The sequence below is a fragment of the Aquarana catesbeiana genome, linkage group LG05 (assembly GCF_042186555.1).
Source record: "Aquarana catesbeiana isolate 2022-GZ linkage group LG05, ASM4218655v1, whole genome shotgun sequence".
Taxonomy (NCBI): domain Eukaryota; kingdom Metazoa; phylum Chordata; class Amphibia; order Anura; family Ranidae; genus Aquarana; species Aquarana catesbeiana.
In genome coordinates, this window is record NC_133328.1 from 644111236 (window position 1) to 644133651 (window position 22416).

The following is a 22416-nucleotide window of genomic DNA, read 5'->3' on the forward strand; positions in this document are numbered from 1 at the left end:
TGTCATTAGAGTGTAAGCTCTTCTGGTACAGAGACTGATGTGACTGGCTCAGTGTTCTCAGTGCTCTGACATATACCACAGCGCTGTACAGAGAACACTGAGCCAGTCACATCAATCTCTGTACCAGAGGAGCTTACACTCTAATGAACCCCCGCCCCCCCAGTCGCACACAATTATTAGAGTGTAAGCTCCTCTGGTGCAGAGTCTGATGTGACTGGCTCAGTGTTCTCTGTACAGCGCTGCGGTATATGGCAGAGATATATAAAATAGGAAGGTTAATATATAAGGTTCTTCTACTCAGATATTGATACATAGGTGACAATTGGGGGATGTATGGCAGCAGTGGAGGTCTATAGGCACGCTATGAGAGCGGTTTATGGCTGTGGACATTGCAGCTTACATAGAAGTTATCTTATCTGTGATCTCAGTAAACACTCCTCTCTGAGGGATATCTCTGTCCTGATAAGCGGCTGCACTCTGGGTCCAGCTCTCCTCTCCTGGCCGGCCATAGAAGGGCAGATGTCTGGTCTGGGGTGATGGTTGGAGACACATCATCAGTCTGTCCTTGAAGGCTGCAATTGTCTGGAGAGAAGAGGACGTTTCAACACACATTTGCCCAGGCATAGTCCTGGAAGTGTCTGCAAAGAGGCTGCAGGAAATCCGCTGTACTGAGATAAAACAAAGGAGGAAGAAAGTGGAAACCAAGGATTTTATTAAGGAAACAGAATAGCAATTATTTGTTTAGAAAACTGAATATCGTTCAGAATGTAAACCTTAACTGGATAAAAATTAGTTTTGCTCTGTGCATTCTGTATTATAAATGGTTGCCATGTTTTCTTTATAATAATTGATTTGACTTTTTTTCCAGTCTTTATTGCATCTCAGTACAACAGATCTCCTGCAGCCTCTCTCCGATTGGCTCAGGGCCGGGACAAGGGGTGGGTAAAAAGGGGCGGCTGCCCTGGGCGCAGCATGTATTGTAGGGATGGGTGCATCCGAAGTTCCTTCTACTGTAAGGCTGACAGGAGTAGTGACAGCGGCATCACTACTTCTGTCAGCCAGCTCTGGAAGCGGCAAGGAGAAGAGGAGAGAGCCGGGAGGAGGTGCGGGCTGTGCTCTCTCCCCCTCCTCCTCCTAAGCTCACCCCTTATGAAGGGGGGGGGGGGGCGCAATTTTGGCATCTTTGCCCTGGGCACTGGATGATTTTGTCCTGGCACTTTGCTGGCTTCACGGCATTGGACCATTCCTGGGTAATGTCTGTTGGAACGGCCACTTGTAGAAGCCCATGTGACAGGGTGACAACACAGGAGCATGATTTGGAGACGGGAACAGAGCGTTGTCACCCTGTAACAGGATTTCAGTGATTGTATTTACACGTTTGCCAGCACAGATGGGTGAGGATGGTCAGGCTGTACCTGCGATCTGGTGACATAATTTATCTATTTTGGGGATCTGCCGACCTACAACCCCCCCCCCCCCCCCACCACCACCACCACCATATCAGGGGTGTCACCAGAGAGCCTGCCGCCCTCCTCACCTGCCTGCCGGGGACTTGTGTTTGTTTTTTGCACTCTGGAGATGTGAGAGTTTAATGCTGACTTCTTATTTCATGTGACCCCATCCTGTGACCTGTGGCAGGACAAACTTCAAAGACCCCGAGAGTGGGGGGGGGGGGTGCTGATTGCACATCTGGTGTGCAGGCGGGGGTGATGACAGCTCTGGGATGGGAGGAGGGGGCAGATGGAGGAGAGAGAAGAGCTGCGCCTGTACTGCAGGATGAAAGGGGATTTTATAATCTCTAACTGCAGAAAACTGTATATCGGGGGTCCGCAACCTCCACACCAAGTATCTATGTACAAGCATCAGATTCACCCCAATTCCTGGACCTTCACCCCTCAGATCACCCCAATTATTGTACCCTTGCACCTCAAATCACCCCAGTTCCTGGACCTTCACCCATCAGATCTCCCCCCAATTCCTGCAACTTTGTCCCAGTTCTTTTACCTTAACCCATCAAGTCACCCTGATTACTGCGCCTTCACACCTCATCAACCCAACTCCTAGACCTTTGCACCTCAAATCATCCCAATTCCTGGACCATCACCTCTCAGATCACCTCAATTCCTTCACCTTGACCCATCAGATCTCCCGCAGTTCCTGCCCCATTGCCCCTCGGGTCGTCCCCAGTTCCTGCCCCATTGCCCCTCGGGTCGTCCCCAGTTCCTGCCCCTTCGCCCCTCGGGTCGGCCCCAGTTCCTGCCCCTTCGCCCCTCGGATCACCCGAATTCGTGGAGAACGTTCTTGCTGTCTGAGCTGTGAACCATATTAAATAGTCTTGGGTTTGGTGTTTTTTATATCTATTTTTTATATAATTTGTAAAACCGCCCATAGTTTTTTTTTTTTTTTTTTTTTTTTTTTTTTTTTTTCTGGATATCCTTTTAACCCACTTTACTCGCCCGCAGATAAAGATGCTCCAATTCTAAAGCGCACAGAAGGCGATGGGCGCAGGGACGAGAACGGCACATCATTGGATGACCCCAACTTCATCCCACCAGAGGACAGCAGCAAGAATATCACCCCCATCTACTGCTCCATCCTGGCCGCCGTGGTGGTCGGTCTCATCGCCTACGTAGCTTTCAAATGGTAAGTTTACGGACTCCGTGGCCGTTCGCTCTGAAGAAATGGCGAGCGCAAAATCTTCACAGTGATTGTTAACCGCGCCGTCTAACGCCCCGTGTGTAGTTCTTGTTCAGTGACACCCCCGCTTTCAATGGACCCTGCATTCAAAATGTATATTGCGAAGATGTGGTGTCTGTGTAGCAGAAGGCCCAATTCATAGAGGACTTTAAAAAAAAAAAAAGCCTTAACCTTCAAAAAATTCAGTCCAGTTTTCTATCCTGATATCCCTGTGAAGGAGCGCCGACAGATCTGTGATCGCACTCTTCTCCAATGCACTTTGAGCAATAAAGCTTGGTTGCTGGCCCTCCCCGGCCTGTGATTGGATAGTGCGGGAGCTAGACCTGTGCGGTTCCTTCCGAATCCAAAATCGGACTAATTTTTCATTATTTGGAAATTCGGGCGTATCCGATCTTTCAAACGACAATAGCGGTGAATTTAAACAAATCTGAAATAACAAAACAAAATTTCAGACGAAATTCGAATTCTTTTCGAAGAGAATAAATTAAAAACGAAAACAATAGAGTAAGGCACAACAAAATGGATTATAACCATCTTCTGAAATTAGAAAATATATATATATATATATATATATATATATATATATATATATATATATATATATATATATATATATATATATATATATATATATATAATATATTTTTTTTTTTTTTTTTGATTAGAAAAGAATAGAAAAAAAAAATAGACTAACCTCTTCTGAAATTCGAAGAAAATAGAATTTATTCTATTTGAATTTCAGAAAAGGTTAGTCTATTTTTTTCTATTCTTTTCGAATTTCAGAAGATTGTTATATTCTTTCTGTGTTTTCTAAAAAAAAAAAAAAAAAAAAAAAAAAAATAGAAGGGGGAAAAAAAAAAAAGCCAAAGTTCAAAAACATACATACATACATCTGAAAAAATCTCTCAAAAATGCGACGCTCAGGTGTAAATGCGGCCAAGAAAATGCGTGCCGCTATAAGTGCTCTACGGTATAGTGAAGGAAATTATCCAGATTTGCGGCTAGCCCAAAACTAGAGAGGGAAAAATGGGAATGGTTCCAATCAAAGGTGTTCATTTTAGCTTTTATGAAGAGTTCTTAAAGCAGAAATTCCATCAAAGTATTCTCCTGAGCAGTGACCCTTCTATGGAAATTAAAAAAGAAAAACCTTTATTGCTTGTACTGTCCCTGTAAGGTTTCACCTTTTAGGTTGTGATGAGGTCCACCCAGGACACTGCATCTGCTCTAGTGCAGGAAAAACTCCTTGGCTTGCATTGTGTGAAGGTCAAGTGGACCTGTCACTGATCAACAGAAGAGATTGGCCCTGCTATAGGTCCGTCTTTTAATATTGATTGGACCCTGGGCAAACATTTTTTTTTTTTTCTTGGACCCTCCCAAATTCAACTATTTTCAGGCAGTGTAGGCTCAAGGGGCAGCTGCTTTGGGCCTCACAACAATGACTGGGCCCGGGGAAGCTGCCCCTTTTGCCCTGCCTTAAAGACAGGCCCGCCCTGCTATCCAAGGGAGAGTTCTTGTCATAGACAGAGACATGCTTTAAGTGCCCCACAAGTCACCCTGTAGGTGTTGTGCCAAAGTGTAAGCACTTTGTGCCAAAAAAAAAAAAGAAACCTGAAAATGGCCTGTGCCACTGATAATGTAACTAATGGAGCACTGACTGTCATCAGAGGGCAGACAGCAGAGCCAGGACTGGGGGTTGGGCCAAGGGGGCACCTGCACCAGATGCTGTGTTGAGGGGAGGTGCTGCCCAGTTGGCCACTTGTCCCACCCCTTAATGATAGGAGTGAATGCAGTGTCACCCCTGTCAGAAGGAGCGGCGGTCGATGGCTGCTGCTGGAGGGAGGATTCGGCTTTTTCCTCTCTCCAGCCTGCATGGGCCGGAAAAGAGCTGAGACAGAGAACTGTCCTCAGTCTCAGCGCCGCACTGCTGAGGAAGGAGAGGGTACCGTGTCCTCCTTCCTCTCGCCCCCTGTCACGTGACTTGTCACATGACCGGAGAGAGGAAGGACACCCTGTGAGTGCCGATATTTTTCCAGGTTCAAGGGGGGGGGGGGGGGGGAGGGAGGGAAAACCACTCTGGAGTATGGGGAAACCTGATGTAAGGGGGGTGCCTATATTGATACACCTGACGTAACAAGGCACTCTGATGGGGACTCCACCTGGCAGGGCAGCGAAATTCACCACATCTTCGCCCTGGTTGACCTGGTCCCGGCACTGGCGGGCATGGACTTCACGCCTGAAGGAAGCCAGTTTTACACCTTGCTACATTTTTACAGCCCGATACATGGGGCAGAATTTAAAGGCCCACCCCCTCTGTCATAACAGTTGGTGGTGACATGAAAAAAGCCCCTCCAATGATGATAAAGTAGGGACAGGAACAGACCAGCTAGTCTGCATATCGGCAAGCCTTCCCAGTACTGGAAAATGTGGCTAAATAGCCCCCCCCCCCCCCCCAAACCACCACCACACAAACACACACCTTCATCGCAAGTTATGTCTTGTGCATAGGGGGTGTGGCTGTTACTCAGCTCTGCCAGCACAGAGCACTGCAGTGTGATAACAGGCAATGGTGTTTTCGCTGAAATAAAAAGGTATATTAAGCTGTTTTTTTAAGCAGTTCTAATAAGGCACGCTACAAAAAAGATAAAAACCTAGTAAGATTTTAGCTAAAGGGTTAAATTGATATAAATGATTTTGCTATTGGAGAGGAGAGAATAATCTTCAGTTTTTTTTTTTTTTCCCAAAAACATAACCCCCCCCCCCCCTTTCTGAAATCGAATCACCTATGACTTATCGTGGACACACTTTGCTGGTCTCTGATTGGAAGACACTTCTTTGGTTCCCTCCAGGAGTTCCATGAGAAGTTTCTTGTGGGGAGCTGCAGCCACTGCGCCGGGCCCGGCGCTCACCAGAGGGACATTCCAGCCAAGCGATGCGGCCTTTGTCTCTCTCAGCGGCTCTCCAGCCAATGAATAGGATTAGCCGCTCTCCCTCTCTGGATTAGATTTGGGTCTTTTTACTCTGCTCGTCCCTTGCTGTTCTTTTTTGCACATTTTATTCTTTTTCTGCTTCACTTTCCGAAAGGGAATGAAGATTCCGCAAACTCTACAATAATAAGAAAAATAGTCCTGATTCAGGGTGTGTTTTCTTGTGTAGGACTCAGTTCACAAAAGGGTTTTTTTTAGGAACGTGATTGCTCAAATCTGAAATGTTGTTACCCCCTTGAAGATGCGAAGGAGGGGGCATTAAAGGTGGTAACGGCACTAAATTTTTATCTTTTTATGAAATCACTCGATCAAGATGAATACATGGAATAAAATCCACTTTGTCCACCTGGCTTACAGTATCCTGTCTGTCGGGTTCAGTTTTACCAAACTACCATATTTACTGGGAACAAGGTTTTTGGAGAACTGAAATGTGTTGATGGCTCAAAACATTAGGAAGGCTGCTGACAGAGGACCTCCAACATACAATCCCCTGGGCACGTTTGGGTGGAGGGCACGTTGGGGTGGAGGTGGTGGAGGGCACGTTGGGGTGGAGGTGGTGGAGAGCACGTTGGGATGGAGGTGGTGGAGGGCACATCGGGGTGGAGGGCACATCGGGGTGGAGGGCACGTTGGGATGGAGGTGGTGGAGGGCACGTTGGGATGGAGGTGGTGGAGGGCACGTTGGGATGGAGGTGGTGGAGGGCACATCGGGGTGATGGGCACGTTGGGATGGAGGTGGTGGAGGGCACGTTGGGATGGAGGTGGTGGAGGGCACGTTGGGATGGAGGTGGTGGAGGGCACGTTGGGATGGAGGGCACGTCGAGGCGGAGGGCATGTCGGGGTGGAGGAGGTATAAAATGCACATGGTAGATTGAAAGCACTCTAGGAGACACACATGGTGGGTTGGAGGAAGTGTAGGACCTGATGGGTTCAATGGAAGAGGTGTAGTATGCTAAGTTTGAAGGAGATGTAAGACACACTAGGTAGGTCTAGGGGGCAGTAGGTGTACGACATGGTGGGTTGGAGGTGATGGGTAGGATACTGGAGGCATTTGGTATAGGATGAGGTAGATAGATGGTCTAGGAAGGCAGATGGCATTGGATACAGTAGGTTGAAGACAGTAGGTAGGTCTGGGAGGATGTAGGTGTAGAATATGGAAGTTTGGAGGCAATAGGTGTGGGGGGGGCACAGTAAGTATAGGGCATGGTAAGTAGGAGGCCTATAAGGCAGCAAGTATAGTACATGGTGTTTGGAGGCAGTAGATAGGATATTGGGGGAGGGGGGGTGCAATAAATGTAGGAGATGGAAGGTAGGTCTGTTAGAGATGGTAGGTAGAAGGGAACCCTTCCAGTGGTATTGTGTAGATAACACCTAAAATTAGTTTTTGTTATCAATTAAAAAGTGCATTCTCAAGAGATACATTTTAATCTCCCAAAATAGAGCTGAGGGTGTTTTTATCTTTTCACTCCTGTCATTTGGCCTTATCTACAACTACAATGCAAAGGGCAATAGTGATTTGCAAAGTGCAGTAAATCTCTCGGCATGCAGCCAGAGCTCCTCTCGCCTGCCATCAGTAACCAACCATGATGATGATTGAACTAAGAGAATTGCGGATAAATATTCATTTGATGAACATGATCTGTTTGTATCCAGTCCTCGCAGATCTGTGGAGGATCTGGCAGAATCCGAAGTTGTGATTCGCTGGTTGTAGATTCTCTGCAGATTGGACAATTTGGCATCTAAACATTCAGGGTATTAAAAAAAAAAAAAAAAAAAAAGTCAAGTAGCAACCTGAAGTCTGATTTGGTTTCTACAAGCTCCACCCTGTACCTTTCCATGCACTTGCAATGCATTGCACATACCCATTGGTTACCAAAGTGATCATTACTTTTTTTTGTATATGAAGGCAATTAGTGGCCATGTTGGTTTGAGATCTGATAATTTATTGAATGAGATCTGGCGCCACAATTTATCATTCTGACCTCTGAAAAGTCTGCCGAATGATCCTTTTTCATACACAAATCCTCCTAACGGCCTTCTCTCTTCTCTAGCTATACCACCTGCAAGCAGAAGAAGCTGTTGGCAAAAGCTCGTGCAAACGAACTGGCAGCATCCGGCGAGGGCGAAAAACTGCACAGCGACAGCGGCGTTTTCCTGGACACACACAGCCTGCAGGAGCAAAACCAGCTGAACAAAGGTGAGGGCCTTCCTCCCAGAATCCTCCTGGGTAACTCTGACCCAACCGCGGAGTGGCCTGTGCTGTGTTCAGAGATGGGCAGCACCGTCAACTCAATACGATTGGATCAATGTGCTGTATATAGAATGCATGAAGCAGGTGGTGGTTGTTGTTTTTAGTATTAGACAATACCTATATTATATCTATAACCTTATATGGATACAAAATTTTATAGCGATCGTCGCCCTGAAACATTTGAATTCGGTCATCTAATTTGCTCTGGTAAACGGTTGCTACCAGACTTCCCTTCCAAATTTTGGAGTCTCACTCCTACTGCTATAACTAGGGTGTCCCCTTCCTCCACCTGACATAGCCCTATAATATAAAATAGATTGGGCATAGCAGGTGTACAGACCCGGGAACTCAGCACAAGGATGGTGGGAACCCCTCATAATGGGTACAGACCTGGGAACTCAGCACAGGGATGGTGGTGATCCCTTGTAATGGTCACAGTAGGTGTGCAGACTTGGGAACTAAGGATAGGGATGGTGGGAACCCCTCGTAATGGGCACTGCAGGTGTACAGACCTGGGAACTCAGCACAAGAATGGTGGGAACCCCCTATACTGGGCACAGCAGGTGTACAGATCTGGAATCTTGCAAAGATCTCACCAACCTTTAGAATCCTTCAAACAAAGTTCTTGAGCGACAAAATGTTTTAGGCTGCAGTATTCTCCAGCATCCACCAAATGGAAATGCTGCTCATCTGCAGTATAGCCAACAAGTTGGTCCAGGACTTGGTGGGGTTTTCTATCAGGAGTACCAAGATTGCACCATTGCCTGAAGAGTATTACAAGTTCTTTGACAGTTTGATAATTCGGCCAATCGCCTTATCTGTCTCATAGTACTGCTGCCACTGATCATCCAGTTTTAAAAACGTGTCTCCTTGTTTTTGTCCCAGCAGCCAAACTGGAGCCAAAACTCTACGTCAACCTCCCGCCGCACAAGCAGGAAGAGGTGGAGCGCCTGTTGGCGGACACCAGCCGCGGAAAAGACTGGCAGCGCCTGGCCAGCTTGTTGGGCTACGAGGAAGACACTATAGACGCCTTCTCCAGAGGGGAGGATCCCGTCCACACTCTGCTCACTGATTGGTCCTCAAAGGACAGCTCCACCCTGGAAGTCCTATGCGCAGCCTTGGTCAACATGGAGCGTTCGGATGTGGTAGAGAATCTGAACAGCACAAGTGATGCCAGCTCCGTGGTGTAATGACAGGCAGCTTCACCCAGACAGGACTGGGTTATAGAAACCAAAATTGCCAACAGAAACTACTTTTTTTATAAAGTGTTAGGAGATGGGGAGCAGCCTGATTCAAAACCATCCAAAAAACGGATGACTGGAAATTGGTGTGGTTTTTGGGAAATACATTTGAAGTTCTTGGGGAAAAGTTGGCAATAAACCTTGTTGGATTTTTTTGCTTTCTTGAAGACTTTGGACACCCAAGAACTTTGGTTTGATGATAGGCAATGAATGGATGGACCTCTTTTATCCAAGCCACGTTGGCAGCTCAGAGGCCTTTTACACGGGACTTAAATTTTCCAAATTCAGGACTTCTGTGTCCCTGTCCTTCACAATGTGCCTTCGTGGTCCAAGTTTATGGCACAAAGCTGTAACGGTACAATTTAATTTAGCTCGTAGTAGTTGATCACATTCAACTGGACCTTGTTTTGTAATGTTGAAGGTGTTTCATAGATTCTTCAAAGCCAATTCTTCAGTTGTAAAGAGTGTTAGGGGCCACACCACAGTATTTATATCCGCACAGACACCATCACCATGGAATGATTTAAGGTGGATGTTGATTGTTCAAGAACAGGAACTTGAATTGTGGAGCCACCAAGGTCTAGTTTACCCCATTTTTGGTGCCATGAAGTCTGTGTACAAATCACAAGAGAAGTCGGCACTCAGAATGGCATTCAACAATGGTTCTATTGTTGTGGAACGGGAACATTTATTTAAAAACTTTATTTTAAAAATGGCCAAAACGTGTTGGCTTTTTTTTTTTTTTTTTTTAACAGGTATGTGGTCAGTTGTGAGGAAACACGTAGGACAGAGCCGACACTATAACATCACACACCTTGAACCCCCTGACCGGTGTTTATTAGATAAGCGCTTTAAAAAAAAAAATTTATTTAACACCGGGCGCGGAGTTCAAAGCGCTTGATGACATTACGAGTGTTGGCTCCACCCTATGTGTTCCGTCACAACTGAGCCATATAGTGTAAAATTTTATGAAAAGTTTTATATAAGGTTTATGAAAAAAAAAAAAATTCTAATTTTAAGCGCTTGTCTAGTAAACTCCAGTCCCTGGGTTCGAGCTGTGCGATGACGTCATGAGTGTCGGCTCCGCCCTACATGTTTTGTCACAAATGACATCATCTGGGGCAAGGATGATGATTTATGTAGGTTATTTCTTGAATTAGCGCTGCACTGTATATTTTGTTTTTATATTTATATGGATCAATTTTATATCGATTGATGTGCTAGCTGATTCACTCATTTTCCAAGAGCAATTTTATTTTTAGAGGAGTCTGTTCAGGGATAATTGTTCCAGTTTGATGTAGATGGCCTCTTTCCCACCTCTGGCAAACCAGTTGTCCTCTCCTGCAAAATTTTTGGAGTATCTTCCTGAGCATCAATGGAACTTAAGAAGCGGAGAAGCGACAAAATGTTGTCAACATTACAGAACAAGTCCAGCGGAATGTGACCAACTACTACTAGGTCTACCATGACCTAGAGAAGAACCTTCACAGATCATTTCATTTGTAACCAGGATGTCGACCATGAAGCAGATCCGAGATGCTGACTATCTCCAATTCACAATGGATCTAAAGACAATCAATCCAATCCTACATCTGCCCGTCATGGGCACCTCCTATAGTAAATAATGCCTTTCTATGGACCTCTGGTTTTATCTAATTTTTTTTTTTTTTGTTTCTGGTTTATTGCCGATCACTTGCTTTTTTTTTTTTTTTTATATTTTATTTTTTACTTGCCGAACTTCAGAAATGTTTCCTCGTTCTTCTGGGTTTCATATCCAAAATAATCGCAGCCAACTCTCTTACTCAACACATTTTTTATTTAACATGGAAATCTACAACATGGGAGGAAATGGAATGTAATTATTTTGTGTTAATATTTTAATATAAACTATTTTTTTTTTTTTTTTAATTCTTACAAAAAAGGAAAGCAGATAAAGATGTTTGTAAGAAAAAAAAATTGTCTGTGTTGGGTTATCCTTTACATCGGTCAGTGGAGGGAGGTGTTCTTTTTAGTAAAGGTGATGACTTTGACTTTTTTTTTTTTTATTAGTTTACAGGAAGTCTTTTTGGTCAGAAATATGGCCATGCTCACTTGTTGAATGCGTGGGGGGCTCTTTAATTTTCCAAAGGATTTATATTTATATAAATCCAATTCTGAGAATTGCACAGCTCTGTCTTTAGGGGGAAAGATCCTGAATGTTCTCTGCTGCGGTTTCACTTCCAGTCCCTTCCCCTCTGTCAATGGAAAGTGAAAGGAAAGGCAGCAGGCTAATGAGCACACCTCTTCTCTTCTCTTCTCTCTACTGCTATCAGAATCCTCCTTCTTCATTAAAAAAAAGATCACTTGGGGTTTCTCCCAACATCTGTTTGTTCCGTCTGAGCTCTGCTGTACAGGGATTGCTAGAGGTCGATACCAAGTCGATTCCAAATACACTGCTTTTATTTAAGAAATGCATTGATGATTTTGCGTTGATGTCTTTTATTTAGTTACATAGTAGGTGAGGTTGAAAAAAGACACAAGTCCATCAAGTCCAACCTATGTGTGTGATTATGTGTCAGTATTACATTACATATCTCTGTATGTTGCGGTCCTTCAGGTGATTATCTAAATAATTTCTTGAAGCTATCAATGCTCCCCGCTGAGACCACCGCCTGTGGAAGGGAATCCCACATCCTTGCCGCTCTTACAGTAAAGAACCCTCTATGTAGTTTAAGGTTAAACCTCTTTTCTTCTAATTTTAATGAGTGGCCACGAGTCTTATTAAACTCCCTTCTGCGAAAAAGTTTTCTCCCTATTGTGGAGTCACCAGTCCGGTATTTGTATATTGAAATCATATCCCCTCTCAAGCGTCTCTTCTCCAGAGAGAATAAGTTCAGAGCTCGCAACCTTTCCTCATAACTAAGATCCTCCAGACCCTTTATTAGCTTTGTTGCCCTTCTTTGTACTCGCTCCATTTCCAGTACATCCTTCCTGAGGACTGGTACCCAGAACTGGACAGCATACTGCAGGTGCGGCCGGACCAGAGTCTTGTAGAGCCAGAGAATTATCGTTTTATCTCTGGAGTTGATCCCCCTTTTAATGCCAATATTCTGTTTGCTTTGTTAGCAGCAGCTTGGCATTGCATGTCATTGCTGAGCCTATCATCTACTAAGACCCCCAGGTCCTTTTCCATCTTGGATTCCCCCAGAGGTTCTGCCTACAGTTCAGATTTAAAGTTTAGCTAAACCCAAGAACAGAAAATCCTACATTGCAGCTTACCAGTCCTTGCATGTGGTGGCAACATTAGATTTCTTTTTTTTTTTTTTTCCTTTTTTTTTTTTTTTTTTTTCACCTGGCGATTCTGCCAGTAACACTACCTTTTTCTAGAGTTACAATGCTTATTGTCTGCCTTAGGCGTGTGGCGCCAATCCCCCGCCCGCAGTGCTGCCACCTTCCCTCCTCTCTGAGCAGGGAGCTGGGCTGGTAAATATTTCATGAACCGGCCCCTTCCTTTTCTGAATGGACACAGTGACTGATCTGTACCGTTTGCTCCCATCTTCATTCTTAACTGAAGCATAGTAAACTGTTTACTGCAGGCTGCTGATAAAAAACTGGAGAATCTGTCCTGTTTCTTTCTTTCTCAAAAGTGAGACATCAGGGGTCTATTTAGACAAGATATTTCACCAAAGCCCCCAATGTGGCTCAAAAATAATTGTAAAGTAATATCACATATAGGTTGGACTTGTATGTTATTTTTTTTTATTAAAAAAAAAAAAAAAAAAAAAAATGTAAATAATAATAAAAAACTACAAATAAACCGACGCCATCCTCTGCCCTACTGACGCCCTCCACACATGTGTGTTTGTGCTCTGGGACGCACACCCTAATGCAATAGTCTGTACACATCAGTGTTCATTGCACTGTATGTATGGAGGAAAAATGTTGTTCCTCTAGAACAGGAAGTGTGTTGGGACTATAAGCACCCCCCCCCCCCCCTCTCTCCTTTTTTTTCATCTCCATAACATGGGGGAGGGATTTGTTCTGTAGCCCAGAGAGAACACACCAGGTACAAGGCTGACTACAAAGCTCTATATACTCTGCAGAGATCTCTTTACAATAAGGGAAATGACTTTTTAACATTGTAGCAATATTCTGGACATCTAGATACCCCATCAAGAAAATTTCATATAAACTTTTTTAATATGGTAATTTCATTTCAAAAGTTATGAGTTTTTGTAATTCTGCACACTTTTTTTATTAAATTAACCACTTCAGCACCGGGCTAACTCTGACACTTCTCACATACATGTAAAAAATCAGCTCTGCAGTGTAACAAGTGCAAAAAAAAAACAGTGATATAATAATGATATGATAACCGTCCCACTTCAATGTGAGGTAAAAATGCTTGTGTGTTGATCAAAAACGAGTGTTCCGGATCGGTGTGCAGACACAGGTGTCCCACATGGATGTGCGCTCACTTCCTATGAGTTGGCCATCTATTGCTAGATAGAGCCTCACCTGCCCTGAACAAAAATTAAGAAATAAATTTAAAAAATCGAGCTTTGAGGGTCTTAGACAACGTAGGATCACAGAGACCCCAAAATTGGGGGGGGTAGCCGAAGTCCTACCCCACCAGTGGTCAAAGTAGGATTCCTATAACCTATGGTTGCAGAGATACAGGACTCCTTGCGCAGCCTGTCAGAAGCTGCATACAGAGCGGCCAGTTTAAATACAAGCCGGCACACTCTGTTTGCAGCAGACTGAGAGGATGAGCTCACAGTGCCTCTCCTCTCCTCTTGTCAGAGGCACTCAGAGGGTCAATGGACAGCTTGGAGTCTTGGACCAATGGTAAAGCACCATTGGTCCAAGCTGTCCAATAAAAATGCTGCAGTAGAGGCACGCCTCTCACTGCAGTGTCATAGAAGAGGGCGTGTCTAAAAGACAAATGCTCCCGCCCAGCCCTCTTAACTACAAGAGGGAAAAAAACGTGTTTGTGTGTAAGATTTACCCACAATCCCATGTTTTTCTCACACAGATAAGAGGGAGAATGAGACTGCTGCTGAAAAGGTACAAGCTAAATCATATATTATGTTATATGATAATTTATTATTTATCTAGTTACTATGAAATTACTAGTTGGAAGTTATAACTTCAAACTTCAGTAATTTGTCCGTTAAGCCACCTGCTTGAGTACAGATTTTGAAAATATAGTAAATTACCTTAAAAACAATATATAATAATTTGTATATTACTTATGGTAATTAACCCCTCACCACCCAGGACAATTCTGACACTTTTCTTACATGTAAAAATCCTCCTCCCCCTTTTTTTTTTTTTTGCTAGAAAATTACTCAGAACCCCCAAATATATAAATAAATAATAAAAAAAAAAAATTTTTTTTTTTTCTTTAGCGGACACCCTAGAGAATAAAATGGGGGTTGTTGCAACTTTTTATGTCGCACTGTAATTTTTCAAACACACTTAGTTCCCCCCCCCCCAAAAAATGTAATGAATAAAGAAATCTTTATTGTCATCATTGCTAGTAATATTGTTTCCAGCATCAACAAAAAGGGTGACTGAAAAACATCTTAAAGGGACAGCGTTTGTAAATATTTTTGTTAAAGGAGTATAACTAGTAGAACTGCAGTCGCCTACATAATGAGTATCAAATGCGTAACTTGTGAATATGTAACCTGTATCCGGCTCTGCTGCTAGGCAGTGCCTCACCAGCCACTGACCTCGCCGCACGTCCTTGATTTCTAAGGACTACATGTCCCATGGTACCTTGCTGATTCCTGTAATGACACTGCCTCCTCTCTGTGAAAGGTGTAACACAGCAGTGCCTACTCACAGGGCACAATGACTAAGTGGTACAGAAACAATGTTATATTTTCATCACATACAGTAGATACATTGTAACTCAAGAGAGAGAGCAAAACAAATCTAATTAATGGAACAGAAGGATGTTCTTTTATCTGTATCCCTTACCATGAAATCGCCTTTTATGTCTGGCCAATCACCTGAGATCTGCTTCTATGCAGAGACGCCACACCAGCTGAAGCCTGAAATGAGGCTTGCAGTAGAAGTGCTCTGACAGTGGGAACAGGTCATGGTGGGTTTATAGAAGGGAAAGGATATGGGGTGTCCATCACCAGTGCGGTGAATGGTACAATGTAGGTGGGGGGGCTTCTTCAGTATTTCAGGCTCTGTATTGTGGTGCTCATTCAATGCATGTACTGTATATAGCACACCATAAGTGTGTGTGGGTAGGTAGGTAGGTAGGTAGGTGGGGGGTGTGATACCAGAATGACCATTGCAGGTAAAATGCTCCTTTTTCTAGGAATTTCTGTATATGGAGCTTTTTGATGGCCGGTGCATCAAGGTAATATACTGAGTGTTTGTAAATATTGACTTCCTTTTATTCTTCTCAGGGATAACAAATGTTTACAAATATTTTTTCATTTCTTAAGTGATGTAAAATGTTGCAAAGACAGCAGAGGGCCTTTCTGGGTTCCTTTTCACTTGCTTACCTGGCTAACCTTGACTGCTTTGCTGAGTGACTCCTCCCCCTTCCTCCTGCTCTGTTCACACGGACTGTATGGAACTTCAGTTAGAAAAGAAAGAGTTTGAAGGCAAATGGCTCCTGTCGGGCCTTCCTTTGGATAACCCATAGGGCTCTGGGCATTTCTTTATCCTGTATGAAATGTCTTTATTTGTAAAATAGTTGATGTAAAAAGTAACAAACAGCTAAACTTATTATAAACAACATGTTCAAATAATTAATCGCAATGCATCAGCTGTTCCTTCATGCTGTTTAGGGGACTGGGATGGCCAAGTCATCGGCTTCCCAGCACCACCCTGAGACCTCGTATGATATGCATGCTATTGACCAGTTACTCCGCCTCTCTCAGCCAAAGTAGTGAAACCATCAGAAACTGACCTGAGAAGTTTACGCCTTTATAGAAAAGGGGGTGGAGACTCTTCCAAGCAGCATTGCCAGCCCTTCCTGTTGGAGCAATAGAACTTCACCCACCCCCTCCCCCTCTACACATGCATACATTGTTTTTTTTTTGTTTGTTTTTTCTCAGCAAAGCAATGCTGCTGCCTTTTACTCCTAAGAGCCTGTCCACAAAAAATTACCATAGCAATTCGCCCAGTACATGTACAGTCATTCTGTGCAAATGGTGACAAAAGGTAAATGTTATTTGGCTATTTCCTGTGCTACTCGAATGTTTTTCATTGATTAGCAAGAACTAGCTCCATCTAGTGGCCCACATGTGATGCTAGATGTTGCAAAGTAACATAGGAGTTTCTTTTATAGTTGGCGTCATCCAATGGACAAATACTTATCACCATCTATAGGCCAAATATGGTAGTAGATGATGCTACCATATTTGGCCACTATATGGCACTTGGTGCTACATGTCATAGGAAAGTAATTTGATACTAAGTGCCACCTAGTGGCCAAATATGGTAGTAGATGGCGCTACATATTATAGGAATGTCATTTGAATCTAAATGCCACCTAGTGGCCAAATATGGTGGTAGTAGATGGTGCTACATATCATAGGAATGTAACTTGATACTTAGTGCCATCTAGTGGTAGATGGGGCCACATATCCTAAGAAAGTAATTTGATACGAAGTGCCATCTAGTGGCCAAATATGGTAGTAAATGGTGCTACATATCATAGGAATGTAATTTGATACCAAGTGCCATCTAGTGGCCAAATATGGTGGTAGATGGGGCTACATATCATAGGAAAGTAATTTAATACTTATCGCCATCTAGTGGCCAAATATGGTAGCAAATGGTGCTACCTATTATATGGAAAGTAATTTGATACGAAGTGCCGTTTAGTGGCCAAATATGGTGGTAGATGGTGCTCCATATCATAGGAAAGTCATTTGATACTAAGTGCCAAAGGCAGTGTTTTCTGTTTATAAACCATTGAAAAATATTTGACCAGTACGGAAAATTGAATACTTCCCTTTCCTGGTGCCTATCCATGGCAGCATACATAGGGTTGGTTGCTCCACGCCCAACCAACCCACAGGACCACTTTAACTTTTATAAAAGAAAGAGTTGCCGCCCCCCCCCCCCCCCCCCCCCGACGTCATTCTTGTAACTAGACTCAAACGTAAAGGATTATAAAAAGGGAGGGTGTATGCTGCCATGGATAGGCACCAGGAAAGGAAAATTACGGAAAGGGAAGTATTCAATTTTCCATTTTCCTGGTGCCTCCATGGCAGCATACATATGGTTAATAACTCGCTCACTGGGAGGGCTACAAAAATATATAATCAAATTTGTATTACAGAACTGCCAATCTGCACAGCCCTTTTCCCAAAAACCCGGGAAGTAAGGGCGGCTGGCTCCAGGCTATAGTGAGCCATGAAGGTGTTAAAGAAAGAGCAACTTACCGCATAACAAGTCATTCCTGAAAGACTTGTGCTAAAGCCACCCAAGAGGAGGCCATTCCCATAGTTGAGAAAGCATTGATTGCCCTCCTCACTGGAAGACCACTAGCCCATTATGCCTTTGTATCAGATGTACAATCCAGCTTGCTAGGGTTATTTGGATGCTGCCATCCCTCTTCTAACGCCATTGGGGGATAAAAAAACAGGTGTTGGTCTTCACGAAAAGGTTGCGTCAGCTCAATGTACCATTGCAGAGTTCTTGCTATGACCAGTTCATATCACTTTGAAGTAACTGGATTTTCCTCCAATGTCGGGAGGACCCACTCCTAATTAAGGTGGTAAACTGGTGGCACTTTGGAGACAAACTGCCGAATAGGTTGCAGGGCGACTCTGTCCGGGACGAACGTAATGTGTCGTTCTTGAGCCCCTAAGTTTGGATTTCCAATCCCGTCTGAGGTGATGGCAATTAGAAAGGCCATCTTTAAGGGTAAACTCTTCCAGAACACATTCTTCAGTGGGTGAAAAAGGAGGAACTCTAACAGTATTGAGTACCAAGGGTAAATCCCACTTTGGAAATAGAGACCTAGGAGATCCTAATCTTAGAACATTTTCAGCGGGCAGTTCTATCAGAGGCCCATCTTGTGTCTGTTAGGGTTGATAAGACTGATACTTGTACCTTTAGGGTACTCAACCCCAAATCTAGATCTAAACCCCTTTGTAAAAAAAAAAAAAAAAAAGAGAGAATATCATGGAAAAAATAGTTGGCTTCCACTAACCCTGAACACCTCTTCCATATTTGAGGTAGTAGGTATTATTGGTGGATGACTTTCTGGCTTGAAGCAGTATCTGGATTATTCCATGGGGGAAAACCTAAATCCCCCAGCCTTTTCCGCTCAATTTCCAAGCCTTCAAATCCGGGATATCTGGATGAGAGTGGCTGAAGTTCCCTTGAGACAGAAGGTTGCATGTGCTTGGAAGGAGTAATGATTTGCCAAGAGTGTGAACCAAGGGCCTCCTTGGCCAGTAAGGGATCATTGCTAGGATGGTCAATTTCTCCTGTGCCAAGCGTTGAAGGAACTTCAGAATCTTAGGTACCAGAGGGAATGCATACCCTATCTGAAGGCCCAAGGCTGGACTAGGACATCCACTCCCGCTGATTTCTGGGCAGGATATCTCATGAAGGCAGGCGACTTGGTGTTTTAGTGGAAACGCAAAATAGGTCTATTTGAGAACTGCCCCCTTGATGACAAATCCAAGGGAAGATGCCTTGGTCCAAAGACCATTCGGTGTTGTTGGCGAACTCTCTTAGCAGGTGATGTGGTAGTTGATTTTCGAAAGCTGGAATATAGGACGCTCTGAGATTGGCGAGATTCTTCTCGGCCCACCCTAAAACCGGGGGTTACCTCGCTGGATAGAAATCTGCTGTGTGTACCCCCTTGGCTCTGAATGTAGGCTACTGCTGCCCTGTTGTCTATCTGTAGGAGTATGGACTTGGAGCCAAGTGTGATATCTCCACCCATGTTGCTTTTAGTTCCAAGATGTTTGGAGATTATGCTCTCTGTGTTTAACTGCCAATTCCCCTGGCTTAATTGGTCTTTGTAGTGTTCGCCCCGAACTAACCGACTTTCGTCAGAAATAAGTGATCCATGAGATGGGGCCAAGACAACAGTTATTTAGAAGGTTGAATGGTCTTGTCCACTACCACAGGCTGTACTTCATTGTTAGGGTGATCAGGATTTTCTGAGATAGGATTTTCCTCCTCCACTGTGATAGCAATCCCTGTTAAAAAAAATAAAAAAATAATGGAGATGCCATCTGGCCCACTTCACCATTGGTATGCATGAGGAGAGGGATCCCACAAGGTTCAGGCAGTCTAAAGCCGACATGGGCCTGCTTGCCAGTGCTCTTCATACTTTTTCTATTACCATAGGGATTTTCTCTAGTGGAAGTGACACTGCCTTCTCTGGGGTATTGAACTTATCTTGGCCTCTGGCCTCCTCGCTATTCTGACTTTTGAAGCAAAAAGTCCACATTGATTGTTAGGCATTCTTATAGTCACTCATGATTAATTAACGAACTTCAACCCCACCCTTATAACAGTATAAATTTGAGCATCCTTAAGGGGTGAGCACATTGCAATGGCTTCTATCCTTAAGGCTTCTTTCTCTAAGTGATTCTTTCTACAAGTGATATGCACTTCAATCTCTGCACTTCAGCGATTGCACGAAGCAAACAAGTACAGCAATCTGCACTGGAAAGCAGCTAACAGACTGCAGGTGACCCTGTCTCTCTAATAGGCTCTCCTTCCGCTCTGTAACATGCACTCTCTACCACTGCTTCTGACACTCCTCTCCTCTCTCCTCAAACTCTCTTACCTTCACCCCCCCCCTCTCCACCCGCCTGCTTATACAGATCACCCTGCCTTCTGTCTTCTCCCTACTACTGCTCCTACCAACTCTCGCTCATTCTACATCCATACACTGATAAAACCTCCAGTACTCTGAGACATGCCCCTTCACATAAATCACAGTCCCACATTACCTCCCTCACCCTCCTGCTTCTCCTAATCTCTGGTGACATATCCCCAAACCCTGGGCCACCATCATCTGTCTTTGCCCATTGCTCCCATCCCCCTACACCCTCTGGCAGGAGCCGCAACCCACAGAACTTGGTCTCTATCCCTCTTTCCAAAACCAGCCCCCCCTTTTCCTGTGCCCTGTGGAATGCACGTTCTGTCTGCAACAAACTCACTGCTCTTCACGCTCTTCACGCTCTTCACGACCTCTTTATCACAAATTCCTTTAACCTACTCGCCATTACTGAAACCTGGCTTCATGAATCGGATACTATTTCTCCTGCTTCCCTCTCCCATGGGGGCCTTCTCTGGACTCACTCCCCCAGACCAAGTGGACGGAAGGGAGGTGCAGTGGGAATCCTTCTAGCCCCATGCAGCACCTATCAGGTTCTTCACCCCCCTCCCTCTCTGACACTCTCCTCTTTTGAGGCACATTGCATTCGTCTTTTCTCTCCCATTTCTCTAAGAATTGCTGTCATCTACCGGCCCCCTGGACCAGTATCAGCCTTTCTTGATGATTTCTCTGCCTGGCTACCCTACTTTCTCTCTTCTGAAATCCCCACAATTATTCTTGGGGACTTCAACATCCCTGTCAACACTAACACTTCTATTACTTCTAAACTTCTCAGTTTAACCTCATCGCTTGACCTGAAGCAATGGATACAGGCTCCTACCCACTCCAACGGCAGCACCCTTGACCTTGTCTTCTCCTATCTGTGCACTCCGTGCAACCTTTCCAACAATCCACTCCCACTCTCTGATCACCATCTTATTAGTTTTGCTCTCTCCCTGTCTTCCACCTCCTCTCCCTCCATTCGCCTAACAGTTACACGTAGAAACCTTCGCCACCTCAACCCTTCTCTTCTCTACTCTGCTACTGATCACCTCTATGACAAAATCTCACCTCTGTCCTGCCCCAACCAAGCTACTTTCATCTACAACAGCTCACTATCTTCCTCCCTAGACAAGCTTGCCCCCCTCACTACACGCAGAATTAGGCCCCGACTGCTACAACCCTGGCAAACAGATGACACCAGAAGTCTCAGAAAACGTAGCCGCGCTCTTGAGCGCCTGTGGCATAAGACTAAGACCCAGGAAGACTTCAAACAATATAAATCTGCCCTCCTAAAATACTACTTCTACCTTCACACTGCCAAACAGACCTACTTTATCACACTCATTAACACCTTCTCATCCAGTCCACGTCAACTCTTCTCTACCTTCAACACTCTACTCTGTCCTCCACTGCCTCCACCCACCAACTCACTCACTGCCCAGGAGATTGCCAATCACTTCAAAACTAAGATTGATACAATTCATGAGGAGATCACCAATGCGCAATAACCTCCCCCATGCAACACCCCATGTCCACAGACACAATCATTACTTCCCTCATTCAACCCTGCTACTATTACTGAGGTTGCTAAACTTTTATCTAGCACTCATCTAACCACTTGCCCCCTGGATCCTGTTCCCTCGCAAATGCTACGCTCACCCTCTGACTCGATTCTACGCTCTCTAACTCACATTTTCAACCTCTCCCTCTCTTGTGGCATCTTCCCAAACTCTCTAAAACATGCGCTAGTCACCCCCATACTAAAAAAGCCCTCACTGGATCCCACCAATCTCAACAACTTACGTCCCATCTCCTTACTCTCCTTCTCCTCCAAACTTCTTGAAAGACTGGTCTACAACCGACTAAGCGACCATCTGACCATGAATAAACTTCTTGATCCCCTTCAGTCCAGTTTTCGCCCTCAACACTCCACGGAAACTGCTCTCCTTAAACTCTCAAATGACCTACTAATGGCTAAAGCCAATGGACACTATTCTGTACTACTTCTCCTGGATCTCTCTGCTGCCTTTGACACAGTGGACCACCCCCTCCTCCTCAAAAAACTCCATTCCTTTGGTCTCTGTGACTGTACCCTTCGCTGGTTCTCATCCTACCTATCCCACCGCTGCTTCAGTGTCACTTACAACTCTACTTCCTCCTCTCCTCTTCCTTTTTCCGTTGGGGTCCCCCAAGGTTCTGTTCTTGGACCTCTCCTTTTCTCAATCTACACCACCTCCTTGGGTCAGTTGATCGCCTCCCACGGCTTTAAATATCATCTCTACGCTGATGACACCCAAATCTATCTCTCCACCCCCCAGCTTTCTCCATCTGTCTCCTCACGCATTACCAACTTACTAGCAGACATATCAGCCTGGATGTCACATCACTTCCTCAAACTCAACCTGTCCAAAACCGAGCTCATGATATTTCCTCC

The 22416-nt window shown here is 44.5% G+C and overlaps 1 protein-coding gene across 2 annotated transcripts in view; it reads left to right on the top strand.

The window, feature by feature from the left end:
• The window catches only part of LOC141145630 (tumor necrosis factor receptor superfamily member 16-like), a 47039-nt gene extending 36841 nt beyond the window's left edge, over positions 1-10198 (top strand). Inside the window, exons 4-6 of one of the 2 annotated variants that reach the window (XM_073632464.1) lie at positions 2463-2643; positions 7732-7877; positions 8817-10198. In XM_073632464.1, the coding sequence (XP_073488565.1) occupies positions 2463-2643; positions 7732-7877; positions 8817-9121 (632 nt within the window). In that variant the 3' untranslated portion in view covers positions 9122-10198. The remainder of the gene's footprint in view (positions 1-2462; positions 2644-7731; positions 7878-8816) is intronic. The other variant, XM_073632465.1, reaches the window with a different exon arrangement.
• Positions 10199-22416: the final 12218 nt, after the last annotated feature.